Genomic DNA, 12,456 nt, shown 5'->3' on the forward strand with positions numbered 1-12,456 from the left:
AGTAAAGCTTATCAAGATGTTCAACACTGTCCTCATAGCCAGCTTCAACGAAAGGATGAGTAATCTGATATATTTGTGACATACGCTGCATTACGAGAACAAGTACAACATTATATACATTGTTTGAATAGTTTACGTACATAAGTTGTAATGTAAATGAAAAAGATGATACCTATGCATCTTGGCTAGGATACTGATAATGATGAATATTTAGGTCCACCTGAGAACGACGCACTAGGTTTTGAACATACATATGGGCTATAGTTTGGTACCAATCCATGTAACCAGAAACACAACCCTGAGGTTGTCGTACTGGTGTACTCCTCCTCTGCTCAGATAACACGTGGTTGTTCCATGCCTCCTAAATGATGTCCAAGTATGCATACATAACATTGTAGCGTGGAACTGTGGCTTCTCGAGAAGTACACATAGGCTTAAGTGATGGATTATGTATTGTCTGCACTCTGCCAAACTGTCTCAAAACTCTATCAGGGTGATATGGTTTAACTACTTCCAAACACTTCAGGCAACCGTGGTAGAACATGACTAGATAACACAAATGGACATCTTTGCAACTTTATACGGATCCCAAATAACCTACAAACAATAATAACTATAACATATAACAACTATAAAATTTGTATGAAATAAAGTTTCAATTTTGAAGGACTTTTTAACTTACATCGTGTACACCTAACCTATTAAGCTCCTCTCAAAAAGCCTGCAATTGTGTATCTTCACTAGACTCTCTCTGAGAAGTCCAACATAAACACGTGGCATGTGTTGAGTATAATTCATATTGAGGTGTGGTCGAAATCCACGAAAGTGCTCATAAATCCATTCTTTAAGAAGTGTCATGTAACTAGCTATTTATTTCACATTGGACCTGCTAGTGTACCCCAACTGTTTGTATAAGGATGCCAATGCAACAGCATCCCAAGCATATGAAGGTACAATCATCAAATTAGATAACAAACTCAAATAAACAGTGGGGACCTTGGTACCAGCCTTGTTACTGAAAAGTGTACAACCCAACAAAAATAGCAAGTATGCTCTACCTGCATATGCAATTCTTTCCATTGAATCATTGTCTGTAACATTATAAAGTGTGCCCTCAATCACTCAAGCCTCACTGAATTGCCTCTAGCACTAGACATCTCATGTCTAATCTCTTGCTCATCAATTCCCAAGGTATTAACTACTAATGCAATGGCCCACCTTTCTGACAACTTACGCACGCTAATAGATTTGCCTACAATGGGAAGTCATAAGATAGTGGCGACATCGTCCAATGTGATAGTCAACTCTCCTACAATCAAATGGAATGTATTTGTCTTCGGTTGCCATCTTTCAACAAAATTGGACACAATGATCTTGTTGACAAAACAGTACGTGCAACGAGCTAAGTGTGCAAGTCCTGACAACTCCACAATATTTACAAATGTAGCGTTGTTGCCTTGTTCCCACCACAACCACGAACGAATCTTAGACAGGTGATTATGACACTTTAAGGGCCCCCTTTTATTAGCACCATTTCGGAAATCTTAGACAAGTGATTATGACACTTTTACAAATTTCTGAAATAAAGACATAATTTTGGAAGACTAGGGCCGAAAACTTAAAATCGCAAAAGTTGAAAGAAAAAACAAGGGTTTTATGGCAATGGAATGCACAAATGTCTAGAAATGATAAATGCAATAATAAAATGTTAAATGCAATAACAAAATAGAATGATGGTTCACTTTCAACAATGCAATGGAGTCTCTTCCATGGTGTTGTCGATGGAGGTCTTCAATAGAGGACTTTGGTTCTTCAATGTGGGTCTTCACTTTGACTGTTGTAGGACTGTGGGTCTACAAATTTCCAAACTGTAGCAGTAGGCAGTGTATGGAATGAGGGACAAGTGTGTAAAAGGAGGGTTGAAGAGGTGTGTGTATAATGATATGAGTGAATGGTATAATTGATACATTTATATAAATTGAGAAAATTAATTAATAATTAAATTATAAAGTGTGTGTACTAAGAAATAATGTGGATTGAGATAATTAAGTATGTGAAAATAGAATTTTCCTATTTTTCATGCGTAGACTTTTAAATAAAAATAATTCAAATTCAAATTCAAATTTTTGGCATGCAAGCCTAAACTAAAAAAATGTGAGAAAAAAGTGCGGATTGATTTAAAAAATTGAAGAACACAAATGGAAAAAGCAAACAAATGGGTGTTCTGGAAAGATAATTAAAAATTTATTTTTTGATTTTTTTAACTTTTTAACTTTTTTATGTGAAAAGAGAAATGAATTAAAAGCTGGTAAGTGATTTTTAACTCACTTTCCAAAAGATGCTAAAGGTTGTTTGCTGATAAGGATGCTAGCTAGCCTATTATTGAATTTGATTGGTGCGTTACACCATATCATTGTTGTGACATGGATTAGCCAATTTTTACTCCGCAGATCCCACTCCTGTCTCTCTTCCCTCTGGTTTTGTCTCTCTCTAAACCCTAAACCCTTTGTATCTCTCTATCTTGTATCCAAGCCAGACTGGACACATAATTGAAGTGATTTATAGGGTTTTAAGGATTTCCTCAACCAATATTTGCAGCGATGGAGGTTGATATGGAGACTTCTCCCAGCTACTTCGACCCCCGAAGATCTCAGCACCAGAGAGCGCTATCCTCGTGATGGGTATTCTATTCTATTTACCATACCATACGCTTTCCATTTTAGTACTAGTCACTTTTTTCCCTCTGTTCTGCGTCACTATCATAACAACCCCTTTACATATTTAAAATGCCCAATTTCAACCAGTATCATTTGGGTTGTTCACATTTATTTCCATCAATTTGGTCTAACCACATTTATTTCCCCGTAGTATTAGTGCATTGTGCTCTCAGGCAGTGTTGGTGAATAATGAATTGGTGAAAGCGTTATGCACACTTGAACGCAAAGGCATCTTGGAGCGTTGGTGCAAAGCTCAAAGAAAATAATATATAATGATAATGATTCATAACATCTATAATAAAAAGTTAAAAATTCAAATAGCAATATATTTAGCCTTTTAATTGAAATGGTTAGAGTCTTATTCAGTTGTACAAATGTTGTAGTTCAAATTTGCATAGGCTTGTTGATGTAGTTCAACGATTAGGGGTTGTCTACACTCTGCCAAATTGTCTCAAAACTCTATCAGGGTGATATGGTTAAACTACTTCCAAACATTTCAAGCAATCGTGGTAGAAAATGACTTGATGACATAGATGGACATCTCTGCAACTCTGATATGGATCCCAAATAATCTACAAACAATAACGACCATAAGATATAACAACTATAAAATTTGTATGAAATAAAGTTTCAATTTTGAAGGACTTTTTAACTTACATCGTGTACACCCAACCTATTAAGCTCTTGTCGAAAAGCCTGCAATTGTGTCTTTTCACCAGACTCTCTGAGAAGTCCAATAGTAAACATGTGGCATGTGTTGAGTATAATTCATATTGAGGTGCTGTCGGAATCCACGAAAGTGCTCATAAATCCATCATTCAAGAAGTGTCATGTAACTGGCTATTTATTTCACATTGGACTTGCTAGTGTAGCCCATCTATTTGTATAAGTATGCCAATGCAGCAACATCCTAAGCATATGAAAGTACAGTCATCAAATCGGATAACAAACTCAAATAAACAACGGGGATCCTGGTACCAGTCTTGTCACTGAAAAGTGTACAACCCAACAAAAATAGCAAGTCTCACTGAATTGCCTCCAGCACTAGACATTTTATGTCTTTCCATTGAACAGTAGTACCAGTCTTTCCATTGAACCATCGTCTATAACATTATGAAAGTGTGCCCTCAATCACTCAAGTCTCACTGAGTTGCCTCCAACACTAGACATCTCATGTCCGATATCTTGCTCGTCAATTCCCAAGGTATTAACTACTAATGCAATGGCCCACCTTTATGACAACTTACGTATGCTAATAGATTTGCCTACAATGGAAAGCCATAGGATAGTGACGACATCGTCCAATGTGATAGTCATCTCTCCAACAGTCACATGGAATGTGTTTGTGTTCGGTTACCATCTCTCAACAAAATTGGACACAATGATTTTGTTGACAAAGCGGTACATGCAACGAGCTAAGTGTCCAAGTCCTGACAACTCCACAATGTTTATAAATGTAGCGTTGTTGCCTTGTTCCCACCACAATCATGAACGAATCTTAGACAAGTGATTATGACACTTTAAGGGTCCCTTTTTATTAGCACCATTCCAAATAGTTGTGGCAACATGACTTTTAAAACTTTTAAGGATTGATGGATCAGTTGGCCCTCTCGAAAATGGCTGAGTAAGGATATCTTCATCAACAATGTTAGCATCATCACCAGTAGGATCATCATCCATAGCAATATCGTCCATAATTGGTGCATCGTGTATAGTATCATCATCCATGACAATGTGTGCATCATCATCATGCACTCGAGCTGCCCATGTCCACATCCACGTTTAGCATTTTCTAATTCATGGAGTCTTCTATTTGAAGTTGTTACTGACCGACATTGACTGGCACCGGCATCCATCTGCATAAGCAAAATTGTTCTCATTAACCCAATAGAGCATTTATGTTGAAAACACTCTAATAAAAATATAATGAAATAGTCAAATTGTAGTCATTAACCCATATAGCAATAACATTAGAGGTTAGACTAGGGTGTGTTCTCTAGTTACATGAAATTTGAGTTCAAATCTCACTAGTAATATAAAATAAAATAAAATTGTTGGAAAAGAGGAACCGAAAGGGTAAAAATAGACCTAAAAGAATAAAATGATAGCATGAATTTCAGTGAATAATACTAGCTTCCATCTTAGTGCACCACAACATATTTGCTTCTACTCCCATTCACAAAATCAAACTCTCAACAGCACTCCAATCCTGTCATCTTTTAAACATAAATGAACCTAAGGTCCACCCAATCTTGGTGTGTAACTTTGTCTAAATAAATAAATAATAAATAAATCATTTGGAACCGCAGTACCGAAACAAAATACATCATTAAGAAAATCTACTATTGAAAAAATTGACAAAATTCGGAACTACAAAATTGAAATAATTTGTTAAATTCGGAATTTAACCATCGATATTTTTGTTTTTATTCGAAACTAACTTGTCGAATTAGTAAAAATTATTAGGAAGTAAATTTCTGAAATAAACACATAATTTCGGAAGACCAAGGTCGAAAACTTCGCAAAAGTTGAAAGAAAAAATGAGGGTTTTATGGTAATGGAGTGCACAGATGTCTGAAAATGATAAATGCAATAATAAAATGTTAAATGCAATAACAAAATGGAATGATGGTTCACCTTTAACAATGCAATGGAGTCTTTTCCATGGTGTTGTCGATGGAGGTCTTCAATTGAGTCTTCAATGGAATGGAGGTATTCAATAGAGGACTTTGGTTCTTCAATGTGGGTCTTCACTTTGACTATTGTAGCACTGTGGGTTTACAAATTTCCAAACCGTAGCAGTAGGCAATGTATGGAAGGAGGGACAAGTGTGTGGACGGAGGGTTGAAGGGGTGTATGCATAATGATATGAGTAAAGGGTATAATTGATATATTTAGATTTAGTATATGAATTAAGAAAATTAATTAATAATTAAAGGGTAAATTACATTGACACCCCTGAGGTTTATATTTATTACAGTTTCCTCCCTCACCTTTTGAAAATTACATCCCCCTCCCTGAGGTTTAAAGTTTCATTACAGATTGCTTCTTCTAGCAATTTAATTTTTTTAAATATCAATTTTGCCTTCACTGGGTAAATTACATTGACACCTCTCACATTTTAGAAATTACAATCCCCTTCCCAAGGTTTTAATTAGTATTACCAATTGCCCCCTCGGTTAGTATTCGTTGAAAAAAAAAAGTTAATTGGAAAAAGAATTATTTGAAAAAAAAAGATTTTTTAGTCAAATTTTTAAATTTCTATTTAAAAACCAACGTAAACTCATTTTTTCAACTTACGTTATTTGCTCAAATTTACAAACTGAGACAACCATTTATAAACTCAAAAAATTATCAAAATTACATTGTGTTGCACTCCAACTATGTTGCACTCCAACGTAAGATAAAAATTACACTGACACCCCCTAAGGTTTATGTTTATTACACTCGAAAGATAAAAATTATATAAAAATGATAATTATTTTTAATTTTTTATTTCTTAGCCAAATTAATTTTTAATTTTTTTTTTTCTAAAAATCAAACCATACATAGCCTAAGAATCTTTTGATAAATCATTTCTTACGCTGTTAACTTATTTAATTATTTGTTAATTTTACAACATTTTTACCATCGGAGGCCTATTTGGTAACCATTTTGTTTTCAGTTTTTAATTTATATTTACAAAAATTTTAAAAACTATCATAAAAACTTGTTCGATAATTTTTTTGGTTTATAAATGGTTAACTCACTTTGTAAATTTGAGGAAATAACGTAAATTCAAAAAATGAGTTTACGTTGATTTTTAAACAGAAACTTAAAATTTTGACTAACAAAATTTTTTTTCAAATAATTTTTTTTTAAATAATTTTTTTTAACTTTTTAAATTTTTTTTTTTTATATAACAAGAGAAGTGAATTAAAAGTTGGGTTCCAAAAAAAGGCAAAAGGCTGTTTGGTGATGAGGATGCTAGCTAGCCTATTATTGAATTTGATTGGTGCCTTACACCGTATCCATTGTTGTGACATGGATTAGCCAATTTTTCCTCCTCAGATCCGGCTCCCGTCTCTCTTCCCTCTGCTCTTGTCTCTCTCTAAACCCTAAACCCTTTGTATCTCTCTATCTTGGATCCAAGCCAGACTGGACACACAATTGAAGTGATTTAGGGTTTTAAGGATTTCCACAACCAATATTTGCAGCGATGGAGGTTGATATGGAGACTTCTCCCAGCCACTTCGACCCCGAAGATCTCAGCACCAGAGAGCGCTATCGTCGTTATGGGTATTCTATTCTATTTACCATACCATACGCTTTCCATTTCAGTACTAGCCACTTTTTTCCGTCTATTTCTGCTTCACTATCATAACAACCCCTTTGTATCTTTAAAATGCCCAATTTCAACCAGTATCATTTGGGTTGTTCATATTTATTTCCATCAATTTGGTCTAACCACATTTATTTCCCCGTAGTATTAGTGCATTGTGCTCTCAGGCAGTGTTGGTGAATAATGAATTGGTGAAAGCGTTATGCACAATTGAACGCAAAGGCATCCTGGAACGTAAGTGCAAAGCTCAAAGAAAATAATATACAATGATATAATGATTGATAACATATATAATAAAAAGTTAAAAAGTCAAATAGCAATATATTTAGTTGTACAAAGGTTGTAGTTCAAATTTGCATAGGCTTGTTGATGTAGGACAAATAGAGATAGCAGCAACAGTGAGCTTTGGCGCTGATTTTAATGTCAAAGTGCATAAAACATAATAGGAGAAGGAGAAGAAGAAAATAGTTGTAGGAATTACTCCTAAAATCCTTTAGACATCACACCTAGGTTAAGAAACATGGACACTAACACTCGTTGGACACTTCTTGACATGTGTCTAACTCTTGTCAAAATGTGTCCTATTTTTTAAAAAGATTTTTAGATCCGGACATTTGGAGGACCCATTGCTTAAACACAAGTGTCCACCGATTAGACACACATGAAACTAGTTATAACTTATAAGTTTGAACTAAATAACTTAGGATACAATAATAAAAGAAAAAACAAAGTAAATTTATAAAATAAGTGTTATATTGTATTTTTTATTATTTTTGAATGACATATTCATATGTGTGACATGAGATAAATATATTAAATTATATATTTCATGCGTGCCCCCCACTTGTCCTATATTTTTTGAAAGTTGGCATGTATGCATGTTCGTATCGTATGTGTGTTGTGTCACGTGTCCATGTCTGTGCTTCTTAGTACCTAGGATTTGATTAAGAAAGCTTCTAAAATTCTCTAATATCAACTCTATTAACTTAGAAGCATTACACGACTTTATATAAGCTTTAGAGATTTCCTATTCCAACTAGAACTAGAAAAAAAAACTACTAAAAATACTTTGACTTCCAAAACTAATTTAAGGCCAAATAAGAACAAAAAATTAAAACTAATTAAATAACTTGATCCACAAGACAACCCATGGGCAACTCCTATAGCCCATGTCAGCAAATATGAAAATTACCAAAATACCCTTGCCCTAAAAATCCTAGAAAACTTAAAAATAATAATAAAATAACACTCTAATAATATTAGAAACATGATTATATATGGTTCTTATTGGTTTTTCTTTGAAATCATGCCAACTTTCAAATATTGTCGCTTCTTTGAATTTATGCTTCCTTGAGCTTCTTATACTTTGCATCATTTGCCAATATCTTTAAATTGGAAAACAATTATTTGATGGATAATATAACAAAGTGACCAACTAATCATATACCATTTAAACAAATCTTTTTATATAATTGCTCACGTGCTTTACCAAATATTCACAATTACAAAATATTCTCAATCATGATACTTTATAGTCATGATCAAAATGACGTATATGCTTGAATAAAAATATATCTAAAAGTCAAAATTGAAAAACACTAGTGGTCCACGCCTAACATAAGCAATGCAATACAATCCTATAAGTGTATAATGATAATTATCATTAAGCATATGACCATCATCATTGTAATCTAAAAGTAGAGCTAATAAATTATATATGTTAAAATATAAAAAAAAAAAGCTCGATTTAAGCTTATTAGATAGAATGTTTTTAGTGTAGTGTTGTAAATACGCTTCGTTTTACCCACTAAAAGCTCTTCTGTTATTGCACTTTAAGTGCGTTTTTACCAACACTGCTTTAACAAATTACAGAATTTACTGTATTTCGCTTATGCAATGTGTAGGAAAAGGCACTCAACTTCCAGTCACGACAATTCAGTTTCTAAGTTCAGTGGAACCAGGATTTTGTATGATGGGCAGAACATTGAAAGGCGGCCAAACGCTGCACTTTTTCTTGAAGATATCAAACAAGAGGTTGAGAGCTATGATTCTGATCAATTAGAAGGAACACCTGCAAAGACACAATCTGCTTTGTGGAGAAAATCATTGGCTGGCAGTCCTGGTGTATCTGAGGCAGATGCTGTTGCTGATTCGATATGTCGACCTGGAAGTTATTCATTAAAATCTTGCAAGCATGAGGATGATGCATTGTCAGATGGTGGATATACAACTTTTACTTTATTTGCTTCTCTACTTGATTCGGCTCTCCAAGGTGCTTGGAAGTAAAATTTCTCAATTAAAATCACAATTTTCTCACTGTTTTTGCATATGGATTGGTCTCTTGCGTCAATGGTTATAGATTTTGACCAGGTTTGAAGGATGTGTTTAAGTTGCATTTATTCATCTAACCTATGCCAGTTTCTGTAGGTGTGAGATCACAAGATGTTTTCTTGAATCTAATTAATGTCAATTTTGGAGCTGAGTGGATCATTTAAAAAAAAAAATTGAACTTTAATTATTGTGGATTCAGTGACATCAAATAGGGCAATTCATCAAGTGCATTAATCTTTTGGAGTTTCAGGAACTAGTTGATTATGCTTCTGCATATGTGATGCCACTATATTTTTGTGTTTAATTATGTGTAAATCCAAGTTCAACCCCATGTGGAGTTTTTCAGTTTGTGTCATACATTATGGTATATATCCATTTAGGATTGCATGATGATGAAATAGTGCAATGCTACTTGGTTTTTTGTTGTTTTTGGGGATAGACATTTAATTACTTGCTAAAACTGGCATGGAAACTTTTCAAATTGCTTGATGCTTATGATCTTCTTTAGAAATGAAATTTGATTTTGACCTCAATTGAAGTTCATTTTGAGTCAACTTTTCTATCCTCCAGTTAAATTGTTATTTTATATATTACAAAATCTTTAAATCTTTGATTTATGTTATTCTGAGCCACGTTGGATGCTTATCTAGTAACTGTTTGGTGCTAACCCAATAAATATTTCCATTCCATAACTCCTGGAGAATGTTTTGGAGGATTTTGGACTTAAGATGGTAGACTTGAGAAGCTTACAAAGATTATTGATTTGCTTCTTTGAAAGCTAAATGGATGCTTTATCTTGTTTCACATTTTAAATTACTACACTGGTGTTCATAATTTTCTTTCTGTGCTCAAGTTTCTTCTGCCACAAAACTTATTATGCCTCTGTTTGGGAAGTGGGTTTGGGGCTATTTTAGCCACACAAAACAAAATAGGTTTTTTAGCCCAATAAGACAAAACATCACTTCTAACTCATAATCATTACATTCTTTCTCTCACAAAAAAGCCAAAAAAGCCAAAAGTCCTTCCCAAACTAGGCTTTTTAGCCCCAGGCTAAAATAACCAAAAAAAATCAAAAAGCCAAAAAGACAACCCACTTCCCAAACCAAGCCTATGAATAACATTTATGATTCCCTTGTGTATCTTACAGTTGACATTCTGTGTATAACAGGGTTGATGCCTATCCCTAATCTGATATTGCAATTTGAGAGATCTTGCCGCAATGTATCAGAGTGAATAAGGTGGGTCTCACACTTCTCGTATATTTTTATTTCTGTTGAAGAGTCTTCTTTCGGAATGTGTGCACATGTACCACTATAGCATGCTGAGTATTGTGAATATTATTGTAGTATTTTACTGTGCATGCACGAGAAACATATCTTTATTAGGGTGAAAATAGGAGGTGGGTAGACAAGGGAGGAGGAAGTCTCATTTCTAGTTTATAAAGAAAGAAACAATGAGAAAGGCTAAGAAGTACGGAGACTTCTAAGAAGGTAACGTATCCGTGTCATGTCCGTGTCGAACACCGACACTCTTAGGACAGGTGTTCGACACTCTTCAAAACGTGTCCTATTTTAAATATTTTTTAAAGAACCCAACCCTCTTTGAATACTTGGAGGACACACGTGTCTATTGATTAGACACATGTAAAACTAACTGTAAGTTTGAACAAAACAACTTAAGACAATAATAAAACATAAACCATAAATTTATAGGAATTAGTGTCATATTACATTTTTTATTATCTTTCAATAATATATTCATACATATAACATATAATAAATATATAAAATTATATATTTCATGTGTATCCCTCACATGTCGTGTCCTGCATTTTTTGAAAATTAGCATGTCCGTGTCGTGTCACATGTCCGTGTCCATGCTTCTTAGGAGAAAGGTCTCTGCCTAAAATATTTTGTATAGTGCACTTTTTTTTTTTTTTTTTTTTTTTTTGTGTGTAAATACTGGCTCTGAATTGTGCTGAATGAGGTTCTTAGGATGCAGTTATCATGAATATTTTGTTTTGATTTTTTCATATTAAATTTGGTAATGCTTAGCATCTTGGTTGGTTGTTTTACTGTGTCCCTGTGCTCTGCTTCCGTAGGTATGGATCCAATGAAAGACATAGAATTGTGGAGGACAAGTTGATGAGGCAGAAGGCTCGACTCTTACTTGATGAGGCTGCTTCTTGGTCTCTTTTGTGGTACCTATATGGGAAAGGAAATAAATCTCTAACATTAATGTTCCTATCATAGAATTGATGTTTTATATAGATAAAGTGGGCTCTACAGTGTCACCACAACAATATTGAAACTTCTTGAATGCATGCTCATTGAAGTTTGAGAAGTTCATACTTCACGATTTATGTATTGAGGAGTGAAGTATTTGTGTAATTTATCCATTCTCTGTTGGTATCAAATTATTTAGTTGTGCATAAGAAGAAATAGCATTGTGACATTCAAAAATGATTTTAAAGTAGTTCCATGTTACTAGATTAAAGCACATTTGAAGTTTATATTTGTCAGTTACATCCCTACTGAATATATGAGCATATAAGTGATCTGACCATTCTCTTTGATATTTACCATTAATTCGTCTCTCTTGGTCAATGTAATATTTGACCACTCCACTCTGCACCTCACCTTTTAATCCACTGTTTCAATCGGGCTAGTTATGTAGACTTCTGAGTGTCTTGCTGGTTCATGGTGTAACGATCTTCATGAGACAACATTGGTATATGTTACAATATCGGATCGTGAATCATCTAGTATTAGAAATCTTGGAGGATTTTTATTCCTGATTGTTGGTGCATGTCATACCTGATACCATGTCTAATTGAATACTTAGAAAGCTTTACAAATTGTTATCATTTTCCTTATTAAACAAAATTCTATTTGATGGTGAAAGTGGTCATTCTTTTATGTACATTTCTCATCACATAACTTTCCACAAATTGAATTCTTAAATTAGATGATTGGCTATCCCAACATTCATCTTAGAATGTTCAAACTTTAGTTACATATTTGCTCACATAGTTTCCTGGTTAGGAATAATGATGCATATTGAAGTTACTTAGTGTACTTGAATGTT

At 33.9% G+C, this 12,456-nt stretch overlaps 1 protein-coding gene across 1 annotated transcript in view; it reads left to right on the forward strand.

Moving 5' to 3' along the window:
• The first annotated feature begins 6,725 nt into the window (after positions 1-6,725).
• LOC114256158 (nuclear pore complex protein NUP107) overlaps positions 6,726-12,456 on the forward strand; it is a 36,292-nt gene continuing 30,561 nt past the window's right edge. The window contains 4 exon segments of the mRNA XM_082912593.1: positions 6,726-6,995; positions 8,943-9,310; positions 10,538-10,607; positions 11,471-11,584. Of these exon segments, the coding sequence (XP_082768719.1) occupies positions 6,916-6,995; positions 8,943-9,310; positions 10,538-10,607; positions 11,471-11,584 (632 nt within the window). The 5' untranslated portion in view covers positions 6,726-6,915.

This window comes from Camellia sinensis, chromosome 2 (assembly GCF_055761805.1).
Source record: "Camellia sinensis isolate YWXY chromosome 2, ASM5576180v1, whole genome shotgun sequence".
In the NCBI taxonomy this organism is placed as follows: Eukaryota; Viridiplantae; Streptophyta; class Magnoliopsida; order Ericales; family Theaceae; genus Camellia; species Camellia sinensis.